At 48.9% G+C, this 17782-nt stretch overlaps 5 protein-coding genes across 8 annotated transcripts; 4 read left to right on the top strand and 1 right to left on the bottom strand.

Annotated features, from left to right (window-relative positions):
• The first annotated feature begins 33 nt into the window (after nucleotides 1–33).
• Nucleotides 34–2641, top strand: avp (arginine vasopressin). The gene is made up of 3 exons (XM_029161794.3): nucleotides 34–1536; nucleotides 1838–2042; nucleotides 2156–2641. The coding sequence occupies exons 1-3, from the start codon at nucleotides 1195–1197 to the stop codon at nucleotides 2290–2292; spliced, it is 684 nt and encodes a 227-aa protein (XP_029017627.2). The 5' UTR covers nucleotides 34–1194; the 3' UTR covers nucleotides 2293–2641.
• A 1579-nt stretch (nucleotides 2642–4220) lies between these two features.
• Nucleotides 4221–5488, top strand: ccl27a (chemokine (C-C motif) ligand 27a). The gene is made up of 3 exons (XM_041072240.1): nucleotides 4221–4379; nucleotides 4597–4714; nucleotides 4893–5488. The coding sequence occupies exons 1-3, from the start codon at nucleotides 4316–4318 to the stop codon at nucleotides 4981–4983; spliced, it is 273 nt and encodes a 90-aa protein (XP_040928174.1). The 5' UTR covers nucleotides 4221–4315; the 3' UTR covers nucleotides 4984–5488.
• Nucleotides 5489–7166: 1678 nt separating this feature from the next.
• On the top strand, nucleotides 7167–10156 carry slc35d2 (solute carrier family 35 member D2). Of its 4 annotated transcripts, XM_029163532.3 has the most exons (12): nucleotides 7189–7665; nucleotides 7904–7937; nucleotides 8012–8098; nucleotides 8171–8238; nucleotides 8323–8394; nucleotides 8470–8538; nucleotides 8625–8727; nucleotides 9065–9157; nucleotides 9255–9322; nucleotides 9428–9506; nucleotides 9606–9688; nucleotides 9852–10156. In XM_029163532.3, exons 1-12 carry the CDS (start codon nucleotides 7523–7525, stop codon nucleotides 9973–9975), a joined length of 1023 nt encoding a protein of 340 aa, XP_029019365.1. In that variant the 5' UTR covers nucleotides 7189–7522; the 3' UTR covers nucleotides 9976–10156. The 4 variants fall into 4 exon arrangements, with proteins under 4 accessions (XP_029019362.1, XP_029019363.1, XP_029019364.1 ...); XM_029163530.3 differs by having other exon boundaries at nucleotides 7175–7665; nucleotides 8171–8394; XM_029163531.3 differs by having other exon boundaries at nucleotides 7178–7665; nucleotides 8012–8238.
• A 555-nt stretch (nucleotides 10157–10711) lies between these two features.
• On the bottom strand, nucleotides 10712–14110 carry znf367 (zinc finger protein 367). The gene is made up of 5 exons (XM_029163533.3): nucleotides 13557–14110; nucleotides 12743–12893; nucleotides 12513–12632; nucleotides 12029–12167; nucleotides 10712–11943 (listed from the first exon to the last, which is right to left on the bottom strand). The coding sequence occupies exons 1-5, from the start codon at nucleotides 13833–13835 to the stop codon at nucleotides 11673–11675; spliced, it is 960 nt and encodes a 319-aa protein (XP_029019366.1). The 5' UTR covers nucleotides 13836–14110; the 3' UTR covers nucleotides 10712–11672.
• A 1306-nt stretch (nucleotides 14111–15416) lies between these two features.
• Nucleotides 15417–17755, top strand: LOC114862645 (intracellular hyaluronan-binding protein 4-like). The gene is made up of 9 exons (XM_029163194.3): nucleotides 15417–15575; nucleotides 15674–15908; nucleotides 16014–16101; nucleotides 16187–16324; nucleotides 16408–16479; nucleotides 16614–16694; nucleotides 16854–17028; nucleotides 17275–17460; nucleotides 17545–17755. The coding sequence occupies exons 2-9, from the start codon at nucleotides 15680–15682 to the stop codon at nucleotides 17608–17610; spliced, it is 1035 nt and encodes a 344-aa protein (XP_029019027.1). The 5' UTR covers nucleotides 15417–15575; nucleotides 15674–15679; the 3' UTR covers nucleotides 17611–17755.
• Nucleotides 17756–17782: the final 27 nt, after the last annotated feature.

Here is a 17782-nt window from a genome sequence, read left to right as displayed (position 1 = left end):
ATGAGGATCACTGAGAGCACTGATGTCTTGTTAACACTGACCTTCCTTGAGGCCGTTCTCCTCTTTATTATTTACCAGATTAGCTTCCAAACAGTCTTCTGGTTTTGAAATAAATTCAGAAAAATTGTAATGAGGACCTTAAGACGTCGTATGCTGTCACAAACCCCCGCAATGAGTGTTTCCCAGCAGAGGCTACGCGACCTTACCTGTGTCTTTTTCTGCTTGTTAACACTTCATTGTAATTGCTTTTCATGAGCACGTTATCACGAGTGAAAAAAAAGGTTAAAGGAGGCCAAAGTCAGAGAAACGGCACTCGTTGCGTTCACGCTCACAAACAGCATAATTTACATGTTGGTTTCCCTGACAGCGCTGAGCTTAACTGAGTTCATGATCCCGTATCCGCTCCGCGGAGAAGGACTGGAACCATTGGTTCTGCATGTTAACAGGAAACATGGGCTTGAAGATCATCGTTACTAAATTTAGACTGTTTGTTGAACTCCAGCCTCCACTTTTTTATTGTCCATCACTGATTGGTGACATGTCAGAACTGATTGGTTGCTCAGACAAATCTGAAGTTTGTGTTTGTCCGTTTGAGAAGATGTAAAGTGTTGCCTAATAACACCACAATTTAGCTTTTACGAAGCGCGCAGACTTGAATGCTGTGTTGCTCATTAAAGGACTCCTTCACACTTTAACCCGCTGCCCTCTGATGCTCAGTTTTCCTTTTTAATTGTTCACTTGTTGATCAGCGTCACTTAATTGCTGAGCTACGACCCAAAGCATGAAACACTGAACAGAATAATAAACTAAAAATTTGTTTATTTAAAATTGTAAATCATGTTTCAGAAGTTCAGATTACGTCACTGGAATTTACACACACTCTCAATGCTACCACCCTTGAAAAACAAAAGTCAAATAAAACCTCACTAATATACGTTACTGTGGCATATGTATAAAATCTCCGACCTGTGGATGAGCATCATTAAATGTACCGTAATTATTGCTTGTGCTCCTTTCAGTACGTTTAATTAGTTGTTCACAAACTCAGATTAATTGTTTTTAACTCCCGCCTTCAGATGAAATTATTCCCAGACGTTCTTCTAAATAATTGCGGCGCAGTCGTGAATACAGAACCGGCATCTTCTGCTGTCATGGCTGTTTTTTCCTGTACATTTGTTAGATGGCACGAATGTGATGCACAGTCACACCTGCCGCGACCCTTCCGCGCCCGCGACGCACGCACGCGCGCACCCACGCACGCACTCCGCCGTCCTTCGGGAGCGCGTGCTCCCGGAGCGCATGCTGACGTCAGGTACGAATGTCCGCTTATGTCCATGTGCTTATAAGTGGACGGTGGAGCGGCGCGTCAGTCACAGGCTGCGTCCATCAGGCGGAGCGGAATCCAAAGCAGCAGCGATGCCTCAGTCCTGGTCCCCGCTGTGCGTCCTGGGACTTATCGCCCTCGGCTCCGCCTGCTACATCCAGAACTGCCCCCGAGGCGGCAAACGAGCGCTGCCGGAGTCCGGGATCAGACAGGTGAGCGCCGGCATCCTCCGCGCCAGAGTCGGGACGGCGTTCTTTGATTGTTGCACAGGAAAAGTTGTCTCTGAGTAAATGTCTACGTTAAAAAAGAAGAAATCTGAAGTGTTTTGCTTTAAAAGACGGTTTTTTTACTCATTAAATTGAGCATTAAAAAGCAACAGATGAACTAAGAGAGCAAGAAATAGAGTTAGTTGTAAAAATCCACTTTATTTTTCAGTGAGGCTGAATTATTATTTCAACACTGACTTGATTTAAATGAATATCCGTCAACCAAAGCCTACGTCTTCTCCCGCAGTGCATGTCTTGCGGCCCCGGGGACAGGGGCCGCTGCTTCGGCCCCGGCATCTGCTGCGGCGACGGCCTCGGCTGCCTGCTGGGCTCCGCGGAGACGGCCCGCTGTGCGGAGGAGAACCACCTCCTCACGCCCTGCCAGGCGGGGGGGCGGCCCTGCGGGGCCGAGGGGGGCCGCTGCGCCGCCGCGGGGCTCTGCTGCGACTCAGGTACCGCCCGGGCCGATTGCGTGTTATCCTCGTGTTTTGGCGGAGTTGCACGTTTTCAGAGCGGCGTCAGTTGGTGGCGTGTGAGTGACCTCTGTTGTCCATCGACCCGACAGACGGCTGCGCGGCGGACGCCGACTGCCTTGCGGACGCGGAGGCCCCCGACGTGGCGCGCGGCCCCGCGGGCGGCGCCCCCGCGGAGCTGCTGCTGCGTCTGCTGCACGTGGCGACCAGAGGACGACCTGAATATTGATCCCGCGCGCGTGGAGGCTCCTCGGGGGCCAACGAGGCGCCGAGGTCCGAACTCTGAACCAAAACGAAATGCCGAGCCAGACCCCTGCTAATTCTATGAAGGATCCAAATGTACATATTAATGCACATATTGTAAACAAACCTGCATCTATGTAAGAGCTCAGTCATAGAAGAAATCCATGTAAATAAGTTGGAGAGTGACGATTGGAGCGAACTACTGAACAACAGTTGCTTCTTGTGTAGTAGAAAAACTCAACATTGAAAACAAATGAAATAATACAGATCAAATTAAAACTGTCGTCTGTTCTTGTTTTTCCCAGGCTCAAAATAATTAAATCCATCGAAACGTGTTTATCTTCCGTGTGTGTGTGTGTGTGAAAGCTATGCAGTGTTACTCAACTATAATAATCACCTCTGGGAAATCATCCGTAATAATTTTTGTAGCTTGATTAGTATCGACCGGTAAAACAGCACCTGCAGGCAAACATCAGGTCAATGCTGTAAAGCAGTTCAAAAAGTGCAGTGTTGCTGCGTGTGTTGAGTAACAGAGCGCATGCTGAACGTACGCCGTCAGTGTTGGACTCTGTCTTTTTCATTATCCTGCCTCACGAACGCGACGTTGTCGGTTGTGCAGCGACTCGTCTGCTCCGCGTCGCGAGATGAAAGCGGTCGGAGCCCGTGGCGGCGTGCGATGATTGACGGCTCAGAGCCGTGCCAGGGATTCAGAGCCGGCTGGAACAGGAGCCAGGACCTCCCGGCGTCTGGCAGCCCTCAAACCAGTGCGGTTGGAGGAATTCTTTGTCGTGAAATGCATTGTGGGTTCTTTGTCTTGAATGAAACTCCTCTATATCAAAAAAATCTGCCTGATTAATGTGTTTGGCCAGTCTGGCAGTAAACATGCACTAGTCACCACATCAGCCTGTTTAGCTTTAATTCATTGAATTGTTATTCATTATTAGGGGGATTGATAATTCATCTCACCGTTATTATGTTGTTATAAAAGGTTCTTTCTTCCTCCCCTGGTTTAGACGGGTGCCAGACTTTTCTGATTCGAAGGATTTATAAGGGATTAGGTTTGTAGTGATGCATTGTCAAAAGAGTAAATAGCGCTGATTGCATTTGGCACCAAGGACTCTCTCTCTCTCACTCTGCTTCTCACGCATCCGCTCATCGTCTCGCAGGCTTTTACAGTTCATCACACATCTTCAGCAACACTTGCTTCCTGCGATGTGTCAGTCACATTGTGTTCACAAACCCCGTTGCCCTCCAGGTCTGATGATGCACAAAGGCTTTGCCGGGTAAGTCTGACTCACAGCCTCTATGCTGTGGTAAGAGCCGCGTGAAAAAGTGTGATTTCTTTGTCGTGCAATGACATTTTTTTTTATTTCAGCCACAGCCAGCCGACGTTCCCAGAGTTCAGATAAACACAACAGGTTATTCTGCCATTTAACCCAGCGCCGCTGCCCCTGGGCAACGCGCAGGTTTCTTTCCAATAATTATACTGGCACGCTCAGTTTCGCTCAATATCACGCAACAGGCATTCGGAGCCACGCCCGAGGCGATGGGAAGCGTCTCAACCGTCGAGCTGATTGTGACCAGGTCTGTCACGTGACCCAACGTCAACACGCAGTAAATTACTATGTCAGACAAGCACGTTTGTCAGAAAACAGGATTTATGATTGTACAAACTGGGAGTGTATTGATCTGACCTTTGACCTTTGCGGAGTCGCCACTTGACCCCCGCTGTTTAACCGTAACCTCCCGCCTGTTTTTGAGAATGCACGTCGGTCGCACCGGGCCCTCGTGCGCAGGGCGCCGTGAAACGTGCCGCGGCCTGTCTGAGCCGCGCGCCGAGCACAAAAAAAGCGAAAGTAACAGATGTGCTCGCGAGGACTTTTCGCCCACGGCGGCTTAATTGGTACCGTCGTACGGGAACCCAAAAAAAAGTGCGTGGGCGTGTGTCGGCGCGCTGGCTCGGTTATTTAAGCGGCGAGGGCGCGTGCGGCTCCATCCTCCGCGCCGTCATGGATCTGAAAGTCGTGTGCGTGGTCGCCTGTCTGTGCGCCTTGGCCCTCGCTCCTGCTGAAGGTACGGACCCCCACCACTGCGCGTGCGCGGCGTTTAAGGCTGATTACTGCTCCTTTATTCATGTCACTCACCCGTAACGCAGACTTCATATGAAATGTGTTGCACTTTAACTTTTAGCACGCCGTCGCTCGGCTCGTGCGGGTTTTTAACCTGTGAGTTATGTTTATGGCGTTTATAGTGGAAGCTAACACTGGTTTTGATAACTTCGTTCCCACAGGCGCCATCCCCAAATGCTGCGTCCGAACGAGGTCTTACGTCAGCGCACAACTGGTACGGAACGCGTACAGGATTGACATACAGGACAGCACAGGACCCTGTGACATCGATGCAGTGATGTAAGTGGGCAGAACTAATGGCTTTGAGTGAATTTGAGTTGTTTGCATGGGTTCAGTGCAGCCCATCGGACAGGCTGCAGGCACCAGGTTGTTTTATTGTGTTCTTGTCTACAACGTTTTTCTTTTGACAGTGGGTTGTGTGCTTTATTTAACATTTTTTGTCCTTGTGCGTCCACAGACTATACGTGAAGTACAGGAAATCGCCAATATGTGTCAATCCCTGGGGGACCGATAAGATGATGAAAAAACTGGACAAGCTCAAAGCGTAACTGAAGCCAACTTCATCCGAGGAGCAAGAGGCGTTTGATGGAGCCGTGGTTTCCGGTGCATTTGCCATAAAAGGAGCTGGTTGTGTTTGTACAGTGGTGGAAAGTGACTCAAAGCATTAGCATCAGGAAGCAGCTTTTACTGGAGGTGTTCTTTTGATTCCACTTCATTAGTGGGATAAACATAATTGTTTTTTAATAATGACCCAATAATCTAATGACTTTACAAGTGCCAGTCCGCAATATGAGGATGTTTACTTTACTACTGTAGCTCTCCTTGTTTGTATTAATTACACGTTTTTGTGTATTTTTTTTAATGGAGCATGATGTGATGTTGTCACTTTTACTCATATAAACCTGTGAATAGTTTCATCAGTGCATTAAATGTGATGTCTGACGTATCTTCTTTTCTGTCTTTAAAGCTTTTTACCCTGTATGTAAATATAAAAATTCAGCCTTGGGAATGTTTCTCACCTGTAAAGAAATAAACTGAAATTGTTGTAAAGTATCTTTGTTCCGTCTCGTTCCCTTAAGATTCATATGATGACTCCACTCCCTCCTTTGTGGCGACTAATCCCACACGGACAAGTCTCTGCACAGAGCAAAGAATGTACTTGCAGTGACTGATTCCTCTGGGCCATTTTCAAAATGACTGATTATGTTGAGTCTGACATTACAAGGTCAGTCACTTTCGTATTCATTCAAAGGGTGAATCCAGTTTAAATACAGATTTCAAACATTTGGCGAATTCTGTCACGAACCAGTGTTTTGTATTTTAGATTCATCAGCCTTTATGTTTGAATCAATCAGCTGATTTTAAAAAGACACATTTCCAGGTTTTCTTGCACCTGACACTTTTCCATTTTCATGAATGTGTGCCTTTGCTTTTCATATGACCTGCTTGTACCAAAGAAGCATCACCACAGATACTGGACGTCCTGAGATAGTTTGTTGGTGACAAGCCAGATTCAACTCACTGAACAGTAATCCTGCGTTGACAGGCATTGAAAAAAACATCCTGTCAAAGCTGCGTAAAACAATCTCCAGCAAAAGATTGTTATCTGCCTGCAGATCTGTGGATTTATGCCGACTCTTGACTTGCCCATGTACATGTCCTCTGTCAGAGCAGGTTCCTCCACTGACTATTACTTGACTCATGTAGAGAGGTTCCAGCTTTTTCCATTTACTGGCAGCTCACCTCCATCAACACACCTGAAGAATTTGAATCTTTATTAGTTCTTTTGGAGTCCAGGGACCACTCCTAATGACTTTTTATGACTCCGTGGTGGCATCCGCCATCTTTTATGGAGTGGTCTGCTGGTGCAGCAGCATCTCAGCAGGATCTCAGGAGGCGACTGGAGAAGCGGGTCTGGAAGGCCAGCTCCGTTCTGGGGCGGCCTCTTGATCCAGTGCAGCAGGTGGGAGAAAGGAGGATGGTAGCTAAGCGGTCATCCATGATGGAGAACGATGCTCAGCCACTGTATGAAACGGTGTTATCATTATGCAGCTCCTTCAGTGACAGACTGATACATCAAGTGTCTGAAGGACTTTCTACCTGCTGCTGCGAGACTTTACAACCTAAGCTGCTCCCAGTGAGCCACACATAATTGTAATTGTTACTACAACTGTAACTAACCTCACCATATACTGTAGTCACCATCTAAATCCTTGCTTCATGCTTCTACATGTACAAAGCACAACAGCAGGGACATAACTGTTATTTAGAGTAGAAACAGATGTTTTTCAGATTCACTGAAACGTACAAAAACATGTCACAGCCGTGCACTGTTGAACTCTGTTGGCAGCTTTGACACCTATTCAGCATCAGCGTGCGTCATCCGTCTTCCAGGCAGCTTTCCCTGTGGCACACCCTGTATTAACAGGCCCACCAGGAGAAGAACATCAAATTAGGAATTTAATATATCGGACCTGCTAAACTGTCAAACAATAAGGCCGGTTTCTGTTTTTGGTGCAATGTCGCCCCCTAGTGGAGACAATTACAGGCACAAACTAGTATCATGTAAGGTGTGTGTCATGTTTCTGTTTCTGTGCTTGTCTCTAGCAGATAAACATGATCATTTACTAGTAGTATTTTTTGTTTAATTTTTTTATATAAATATCGAATCAGCAGCATAATAAACAACATTATCACCTGGCAGTCTACAACTACTATGTACAAATAGAGTATGATGTATATGATTGTCTATTTTTTTAAGGCTTTAACCGTGACATTGCTTATTTAATATGCGATTTGTCTTGTTTGCACATTCCAGTATTTTATTTCCCACAGCGAAGCGCATTCAGAGTGAAGGTCCGGGTACTTTGACACGAGTAACTGCGCGGAATCGACCTGAGGCCGCCGGGTGAAGCGCTGCGCGAGGCCGCCTGAGGTCCGCCCACTCGCCTCTTTTCCTGTTTGCTCGACAGGAAACGGCAGCGGAGCTCGCGCCGACTCCGGCCCAGGAACTGGAACCGCTCCCCGTCGCGCGCCGCTGCGGACCCGCCGAACCGGCGTTTCTCTCTCTCGGGCGACCACGACGCCATGTGCGCCGCCACCGCCGCCGCCGCCGCCCGCCAGGACGCCGCCGAACACCCCGCCGCGCACCGGGTCGGCTCCGCGCTGTTCTACGCCGGCAGCTCGTTCCTCATCACCGTGGTGAACAAAACCGTGCTGACGACTTTCAGGTACGACCGTCGGGACTGGTGTCACGTCACGTCACGCGCACGCGCACGCGCCTCCCGCTTCGTCCCCACGTCACGCTGACCGGTTGGTTCCTCTAACTTGGGTGGATTCCAGCCTGAGCGTGTGGAGCCAGATGTGATCAAGCAGCGGTCGTCGCCATGGTTACGGGTCCAAACATTCACTGACTAAAACCCGTTTGTATGTGACCTTTAAAGTTCTCATTTCCTGTTGGACCTGCAGGTTCCCCTCCTACGTGTGTCTGGGCATCGGTCAGGTGAGTGGGCCGCTCCGGCCGGTTCCGTCCCGCCCCCGTGTCGGGTTCATTGTCACACTGTGGGCCTCTTGCAGATGATCGCCACGCTCGTCGTCCTCTACGCCGCCAAAGTGAGCAGGACGGTCCAGTTCCCGGACGTTGACCGGAGCGTTCTGTTCAAAGTGAGCGTTCAGGGGCTCGTCGGTGCTCCTCGGTTCCGTCACGTTTTTAAAGCGCCTCCGTGTTCTCGCCAGGTCCTCCCGCTCCCGCTGCTGTACGTGGGGAACCACATCACGGGCCTGGCGAGCACCAAGAAACTCAGGTTTGACCCGTTCCCAGCGCTCCCAGCGCTCCCAGCGCTCCCAGCGCTCACTCGCTCGCTCACTGGAGCCGCTGTCTTTCGCAGTTTGCCCATGTTCACAGTCCTACGGAAGTTCACCATATTGATGACCATGACCTTGGAAGCCTACGTCTTAAGGTAACGCCGCCGTGCTCGCGCCCGCTGCTTCGCGTGTGGCGCGTGGATCCCACGGTTCCGCCGTCTCGTTCCCAGGAGGACCTTCTCGAAGCCGCTGGTGTACAGCGTGGGGACCATAGTGCTGGGCGCCACGATCGCCGCCAGGTTCCGCGCGTTTCTCACTACTTATTGCCGTAAAGCAGCTGCAGACGAGCCCTTTCTAAAGCGCCGGCGTCTTCCTCCTCCTGCAGCGCCGACCTGGCCTTCGACGCGCAGGCGTACGCCTTCATCCTGCTCAACGACGCCTTCACGGCCGCCGCCGGGGTCTGCACCAAGAAGAAGCTGGGCGTCGAGGTAACCGCAGAACGAGCGGCGCCCACGGGCGTGAGAGGCTGAGGCTCACTTTGCCCTGGTGGCTTCCAGGTTCTCCAGTCCAGACTTTAGCTGTGTTCATCCACCCTTTTGAGTAAACACACCAGGATTACGTCACCTCACAGCTGCGTACACACACACACACACACGCGCACACACACACACACACACGCACGCACGCACGCACGCACGCACACACACACACACACACACACACACACACACAGCTGGTTTTACTCTCTACTTATTATAACTATATAAATACATGTAACTGACAGTTATATGTATTTTTAATTCACTCTTGTATGTTTTATTTCAGGGCCTGGGGAAGTACGGAGTCTTATTTTACAATGCTCTCCTCATTGTCGTCCCCACTGTCTTGGCCAGTGTGTTCACTGGAGATTTGCGTGAGGTACCGACCGTAACGACGCCGCTGAGGCTCCTCCAGTGTTCGTCAGTCCCCAGCGTGTGTCTCTCCCCTGACTCTGCCGCCTGTTTTCCATCCGCAGGCCGTTGCCTTCGAGGGCTGGGCCCAGGCCACGTTCGTCCTGTGTTTCCTGCTGTCCTGCTTCATGGGGTGAGGGAGCGCCGTTCGGCCGCCGCCGCGCCTCGTTAGCCTCTTCTTAGCAATCTGAGCTTTAAAGCGGGTTTAAACTGTATTTATCCTGTGTGTGTGCGCCAGGTTTGTGTTGATGTACTCCATAGTTCTGTGCAGCTACTACAACTCAGCACTCACGACCACGGTGGTCGGGGCGATCAAGGTGAGAACACAGTGTTCCTCTCTCTGCATCACATACGACACAGTGAACACTAACGAGGTTCATAAGCTGTAAAGTGACAAACACTAAACTCTCCTTCAGAACGTGGCTGTGGCCTATATCGGCATCTTTGTGGGTGGAGACTACCTGTTCTCCTGGACCAACTTCCTCGGTCTCAGCATTTGGTAAAACTCCTTTTTTCTTATTTCCATATTATAATCTGCTCTTCATTTCTGTAACATATCTATATAGTTAAAACTGTCCATTCGCACTAACAGACCATCGTACAAGCGGCTGGTCCACTGTTTCCTATTAGCTACGATTAGCTTGATTTTCCTGTTTTTCCAGCATGCTGGGAGGACTGGTTTACTCCTACCTCACCTTTAACAACAAACCACCTGAAAGCAACGCAGGGACGTCGGAGCTGAAGCTTCACGCGACACAGGACTCCAAGAAGTCTGCTCCCGTCTAAACGGACGATAGCGCGGCCTCCACCACTCGGTGGCACTCGTCTGCTTCATATTGGAGCATGAGCCTGCTTCTGCTTCTATTGAGTTCATACCTATTACATTTATTGTGGTACATTTATTGTGCCACGGATGTAATTCCACAATGATTCACGAGTAAATAAACTGACAATAAGGCCACAGGAATTCTGGGTCTGGTTGAGTGAATGTTTATTGAAGACCAGCTATGAGATGGCAGTATGGGCCACCGGCGGTCAGAATATGGGTAATAGAATGTCTACCAAGCAAGAAGGAGCCATCTATTCCTGTCACAAACGTGTCAACTGTCGGAGGATGTTAGCAGAGGGAAAAACTGGAACTAGGATTCAACTTCAAACAGCTCTTTGTAAAGTGTGCACACTCAAAAGTCTAACAAACAATCAGAATATATTAAATGCCATAATCTTTTCAAACCACAAAATAAACTAAAGGTTAGAAATGCTTTAAAATAGACTAAAACTGGGCTCAATAAGTGATTTGGTGTTTTGACGATTAACATTTAACTTGGCTTCCAGTTACATCTCAACTCATTTGTGTGTAATGAAATAATAAATCAGATCCAAACATGGTGACAGAATGTTGGGTCGCTGTTTTCTCCAAACGCGACCAGAAGAAGAGCGGTTCCGTGAGGCCACATACAGTGTTGATGGATGTAGTGTTGATTTAAAAAAAAAAAAAAAAAAGAAAGAAAATCACCCAGCACTACACAAACCCGCTTATGAACAGGTGCCACACAAGAAACCTAATCTTCAGTGCATTGCAAGCTTAAGCCAAGACTCTTTCATGAGTAAGTGCTTCTTCAAAATCAGCGGGAGGTCTGAATGGAAGTGACAGATTTAAGTCACAACATCTCCCTTTCTGCATTATATAAAAATATCCAAATTATGACGCCGTGCCCGGATCATGGCCGCTCAGACACCTTTTAATATAAAAGGTGGCCGACGTCTGCTGTCCTGCGTGCTATGGTCTGTCCGTTTTAGCAGCGGACCCCCTCCCGCCTCGCAGCCCCTTTAAATGTTGTGCAGAGGTTCCAGGAAGAGCTTGTGTCCGTGCGGACACCTGGATTAGGCTTGCAATGACCGCACATGAAAAACGCCACGTCAAACAGATCCAGCTCCCCGGCCGCGTCCCGCTTCACGCCGCACAACTACACCGGCGAGTCTGAGCGCGCCCCAAAGCTTCCACAGCCGCCGTGCGCTCGCGACACTAGGGGCCAGACTTGGAAGCGGTTGCTAGGCAACCGGACACTTCCAGTGATGGAGCACACCCTGAATCCTTCGGTCCCTCTGAGCTTAATCCATATATACACCAATCATACACACTCGTACACTCACAATATACTTAAAAACTCGTTACCATCAAAGTGCAAACAAAACAAATCCAAAACATAATAAAAAAAAAAGGTAAGAAGGAAAGACATTCTTCATATAGTCAAATCTACAATTATAGCAGCCTAAGAGGATAAAATAGAAGCTGAATAAGGTGCTTTAGCTTGTGCCTTCCTGGTGCCGGGGGGGAGGGGGGATCGATGACGCCGTCCATAACACTGACCCTAGGCCCATTCATCTCTTCATCCGTCTGCGTCTGGGAGGGATCTGGTAGCTACAGCACGCGACAGGAAGGCGACTTGGGGACTGGAGATCTGAGGAGCGGCGTTGGGCGCTCAGGCAGACAGGTTGTTGGCCAGCTCGATGAGGGCCAGCGCGCCGTGGAGACGCTCGCGCTGCTCCTGCAGGCGGCGCTTGGCGGCTCCCCCTCCCACGCTGGCCTTCTCCTCCTCCTCGCCGCCGCCGTCCTCGTCCTCCTCCCCGTTCTCCTCGTCGGACTGGAGGAACTCCATGGGGTCCTGCTGCTCCTGGTCCTCCGTCCTGGCCTTGCCCGCCGGCTTCGCCTTGGTGGTCGTGGGGGCGCGCTGCTCGCGGGTTCGCCAGTATCTGCAACGGAGAGCAGCGCCTAAGTACACGGGGGCCGAGCAGAACCGGCCGGAGCGGCAGCACAAAGGCCCGCGGGCTCACTTACTTCGCCAGCCACTCGGCCACGGCCTTGTTGTCCACCGACTGGGCCTTCTCCAGGCCCTCCTTTGGTTCCTCCCTCTTCAGGCGGGAGAAAGGATGCTTGGGGCAGTGACGGTTGGCGTGTGTGAACCGGTTGCCACATCCTGCAGAAACACAGCGGGTAGAAAAAATGCTGTGAGGGATTTAGGCCAATGTTTCTCTCTTATAGTGTCGAAGAAGCAAACGCAGCAGGAACGGATCACTGTTTAAAGGGAAGTAAAACAAGCGAAGCATGTGACTATTAGTCACACAACTCTAGGTTTGAGTCGCACATTTGTATAATACACAGCTACATTTTCTATTTGTTGCATTCCTCTGGTACTTTCCAGACACTTTCTAATCTTCTATTATCGGTAAATTACCTGAATCTCAATGGAAAGCACCCAAAGAGCCTGAAACCGAAAGGTCACTAAAGAGGGACACTGTTGTCAGGCGAAACAACAACAAACCTTTCTCTGAGCAGACAAAGGGCTTTTCCCCGGTGTGCAGCCGCTGGTGCGTCTTCAGCTGACCGCTCTGGACGAACGCCTTGCCGCAGTTCGGGTAGTCACACAGATAGGGCCTCTCTCCTGCCGGGCGAGAGAGAACAGGCAGGTCAGCCGCAACGCAGAGTCTACTTCACACAGCACGTATCTATGAGACCGGTGTAAATAGGACCCCATCCAGATCAGTGGCTCACCCGTGTGTGTCCTCTTATGGGCCTGGAGAGACTTCTCTCTGGGGAACACCCGGTTGCAGATGTTGCAGCGGATGCGACTGGATGAGGTCTCCCCTTCGCTGATGAGCTCCCGGACGGTGTCAGCGCGTGGGCGGCCTCTGCGGATGCCATCCTGTGAGCAGGAGCACAGTGGCTGAGTGAACACAGTGAGGACTCACGTTGTATGTCCAATGCCACATTTATCAAAAGTAGAAGATATTTCCACATATTTGTTCATTGTTTGTAAATCATTTGTTACATACATCTAATGCTTAGAACTTGCATTAGTGACTTTACACAATGCAACATAATAAAATCGATCATATTTCTTTTGTGGCGCTCACGTGTCACACTGCAGCACGTTTGCCCATGTTCATTCATTTACTTCCGGTTACATTTTTGGCGCGCTATTAGACGTCACGTATGAGCAGATGCTCCAGATTCAGGAAGTAAGAGGAGTTTAAATCCACTATGTCATGCCCTAATGCGCGGGCGATTTTTTAAATGACTCGTCCTCATATCTGAGCCTCTAACAAAGAGTGGCTGAACTGGTAATTTCACCGCTTTATGTGGTGAGAAGAGTAGAACTTGATGCATTTATATATAGTGTAATAACCAAATTAGACTTGTAGATTGGAATAGTGAGCCATCACAGCGTTATTACAGTTAATTATTGTCTGAAAATACACATACAGAGTTGTTCTGAATTATAAACTGGAGTAATAACGAGTACTTGTCAGCTTTAAATGGACTCTGTCTGCTTGATATGTCGCAAAGACTAAAATCCACGTTCTACCTTGATCTGGTCAGGTGAGGGTGCAGTGTCTGCCTCTCTGGCCGACTGGGTCCCAGTGGGGGACGAATCCCCGCTCATCGAGCCCGGGCTCAGTGTCACATTGTGGGCGTTCTCCCCCCACTTCCACGGGTAGACCATGAAGTCGCTGAAGCCGGGGCTCGTCGGCGTCTGCGCGTCCGCTTTCCTCGGCTTGATCGGGGTGGTCTTGATGACGGACACCAGAACGCGTTTGGGCGAGTCGTCGCAGAAAATAACATGCGGATGCTTGCTGTCGGCCATTGTACGGGTCCCAGGGTTCCAGCGTTAGTCGCAAAAGACACAAAAGAAGTTTTAGGTAAACTGCTTATTAAAAAAACGTCAACGTGAAAAATAGTGCGCCTTTTTAATCTGGAGTGAATATGTCCTTCATTTCCAAAAATGGAATCACAGAACGTTGCCGGATCCCCTCCTTGCTACAAAGTATCCACAAAATATGCTCGGATATGAATAGGACTATAAGAATCCGCCAGTCGCAGCAGGTCGCCTGGACTAACTCTGTGCGCCCACAGGAGCGTTGTCCCGCGTTGCAAAATCGCGCCTGAGCAACACATTGACCAATCAGCTGTATGAATTCCCTACCACGTGTCACCATTAACCAATAGTAGCAGACCGTCGTAGAACAATCTAGACAGATCGCTGTCCAATGAACACACAGGAGAGCTTTCGTGCGCAAAAATTGCCCGAGACCATTTCGACCAATGAGATTTAAACACTCGAGGCGCTCACGCCCGCTGACATCAGATTCCGTCAATGGAGACAGGCGTAGACCACGGCGCAGCCAATCAGAGGGAAGGGCGGTTGATTTTACAGCGCGGCGGCGCAGATGGCTTATTCCCGCGCGGAGGAGTCTGTTTATGTTATTACCCTGTTGGACAATTTAAAGGGAAAGGAAGTGGTAACGCACAGGCGCCAAAGTTGCGTAATATACTATAGGGTGGAAATACACGAACAAAGGCCCCACTGTGCTCGAGAAAAAGAAATAGAAACTAGATTTGAAAATAGGTTGCACAGAATTCAGATAATCTGGTCCAGTCTAGTCTTTATCTCTACCTTTGTACTTATAGATAAAGTCCTTATGCTTTTTTCAACATTCTATTTTGATTAATATATAGTTTGAAAAATAGTAAAAACATTAGTAACTACTTAATCTCCAACATCCTAGATCATGTCTGCTTTTGTGGTACCAAAAAACACAAACAGCAATATATTTATCCTACCGTCCTGTGAGGCCCACAAAAGCCAGAAAATACTTATATTTAATAATGCAGTTATTTGATAATTGAAACAGGTGACTTGCAACTGTAATTCATTTGAATGTGTTTGAAAAAAATAGGTAATACATATACGATATATTATTTCGTGTAAATAATCAAACTAATAGGTAGCTCTGAAATAAAATCTAATTTTTATTAATGCAACCTTTTTCATTGACACCTCAAATCTGTACGCTCTGTTTTGACCACAAGGTGGCGGTGTTTTATTATAATACTTTATTGCTTGAGGGAATAAGTGGTTTTAACCTTCACACCAGACATGCATCTTCTTAATAGTCTCTGTGATATATATAAATAAAAGAGTTTGATCGATAGATATGGTGAATGGAGTGTGGTGTCCACTTGCTGGCTGCATTTCTCATTTCACAGTTCCATGTCAGCTCTGGCTAAATCAGCTGATGCAGGCCTCCATGTCTCTACTGATTGAATAGGTGTATGTATTTTATCCATGATGATGGAGTGCCAGCGTAGCCCACCTAAGCATGCGTAATAAATATTGACGTGGCTGTTAATAAGATGGGGGCGTGGTCTTGATGCTCCTCACACCCATTGGGCTGGTAATGGGCTGGGGGCGTGGTCTCCATGTTGTCCACACGTGCAACCATTTAAAAGTGTGGACAAGTCGACAGTTACGTTTGCTGGATGTTTTTACGGGGAGTAAAGTGCCGTTTGCAGCTTATTTCTGCTGAGCCTGGACGGTAAAACGGTGACGTCTTGATTCGTATTTTTACTGTTCATCAAATTAAACATGCGTGTTTATCTTTGAGCGGAAACGTGCTGACATTCGTCTTCGCTGTTTCGCAGGAGAAGATGCTGCCGGACGCCTACGGCTGCGTTGTGGCGAACAGGTTCGGGAACCTTCTGGATGACGAGGCAGACCCATTTGACCTGATCAGCGAGGTGGAGAAGGAGAAAAGGAGGAAGAAAAAGAAGAAGGAGGAAGACGAGAAGAAGAGCAAACAGAAGAAACCTGGACAGAGGGAATCCCAGAAGGACAGGCGCGTGCCGTTTGCGCAGGAGCCCCAGGAGCCGGTTCCAGGTGAGCGCCGCATGCTGGGAGTTAAACACGGTTCTGGTGCCGCTTCTCACTACAGTCAAGCCTTTTTTTTTTTTTTTTTTTAAACCCCTCCATTTGTGCTGTCAGTTCGTAGGCCCGTCCAGCCGGCTCGGGCTGATGTTGGGGAGCGTAAACCCAAGAAAGAAGAGCCCCCACAGGAGTTCTCCATCCCAAAGTACGTGGTTGTATTTTGGAGTAGTCTAATTGAAGTGTATGCGGCACAGCAGGAATAAAGTTGTGACTTTTTCCCCGTCTGCCAGGCCTTCCTTTAATACAGACACTGACTTCAGGGGCCGAGTAGTCCGAGGAAGGAGAGCTGCACGAGGCGGCGCATACTCCAGGACCTCTGACAACATGAACCTGAGGGGAAAGAGGGAGTATGATCGACACAATGGAACGTAAGTGCTAGTGTTCTTGGAGCAGTCCTGATGAAAAGCCTGGTCGTCTTTTGAATAATGTATCCACAATGTGCTCACCGTAGAGGCATCTCTCCTGAGGAGAAGCGAGGAGGCCGAGGGCCCTGGAACTGGGGCTGTGTTGAAGAAGCTGCAAGGTAACGAAGGCATGGTTAATGGTGGAGACGATGGTGGATGATGATGAGGCCTTTCCACTTCCGTTTATTCACTTGTTTAGGCCACTGATGCACTTGAGCTCTACACATGCTTCTCTTTGTCTCTGTTTGTGAAGTGAATTAATGGAGGTGTCTGCCGACACTTCAGTCAAATCTGAAGACTCCCAAACAACTGCGGATGCCGAGAAAATAAATCGGTGAGTAACGCATGGGCAAATGGAAGATTCAGCCATTAAGAGTGATGGATGATGGGAAACATATTTAGATTTAGCTTGTTTAAATGACTGCGCACAATTTATAATCTCTTTGGCAGATTTGTGCTGAATGACATTTCATAGCGATTGAATTTTCAACAGCTCCGGGGACGAGGAGGATGGCGAGATGGTGGTCCAAGTTGCCATGGAGATGACCCTGGATGAGTGGAAGGCTCTGCAGGAGATGGGTCGTCCCAAGGCAGAGTTTAATATCCGCAAATCTGAGAACCCGATTCCTTCCAAAGCCAAGGTCATCCACCAGTCCAAGCACCTGGAGGTGAGGCTGCCAAACGTTTATCATGAAATGGCTGGAAGCCTGTTTCTAGGCGACTTTAGCAATATTGTAACATCGTAAACCTCCATGCAGTGAGGTTTCCGGGTTAAGATGCTGATTCAGACTCTCTGACAAGTCGAGCTGAGCCTGGCTGAACTGTGACAAGAACTTAACGATCGACTGGTGATTTCTGTTTCGCTGTAATTGGTTCAGCTTTCTTGCTGTAATTGCCTTGCTTTGGCTTTTCAGACCAAAAGCACTGTGGAGGACCTGGAGGACGAGGGCAACTTCCTCCGTAGGTCTGTGAATGACATCACGTCTCTTCTGGACATCAACTTTGGAAGTCTCAGGCGTCCCAGTCGCGGCGGTCGGGGGAGGGGAGGGCGAGGTGTTGCAACCAATCGCCCAGAGCGAGTCAAACCATTATCAGACAGGGTAAAGGCACCCAAGGATCAGGATTTTGACTGTTCATTTACTCAAATTGTCACTTCACTGGTGTTTTGCCCATTTTGCCTCTAGGAGGATGAACTGGCTCCCGACCCAGATGACCCAGAAGACTTCCCGGCGCTATCGACAGGAAAATAGCTCGATGCCGCCCTGCTGTGGGGAAACCTGGTTGCACTTAACACTTGGTTCTTGTTGGAGCTTTACTGTACTGGATCTATGTGGTTGCACTGAAGGCACTGTTCCACAAATCACTCATTCAAAATAAATGCTTTTTGCAAGTTTACCTTGAAGCTGGTTTCTAAGTTAGAGG

This window comes from Betta splendens, chromosome 9 (genome assembly GCF_900634795.4).
Source record: "Betta splendens chromosome 9, fBetSpl5.4, whole genome shotgun sequence".
Lineage (NCBI taxonomy): Eukaryota > Metazoa > Chordata > Actinopteri > Anabantiformes > Osphronemidae > Betta > Betta splendens.
Note: the sequence above shows the minus strand (reverse complement) of the source record. Positions and strands in the feature narration are given on the sequence as shown.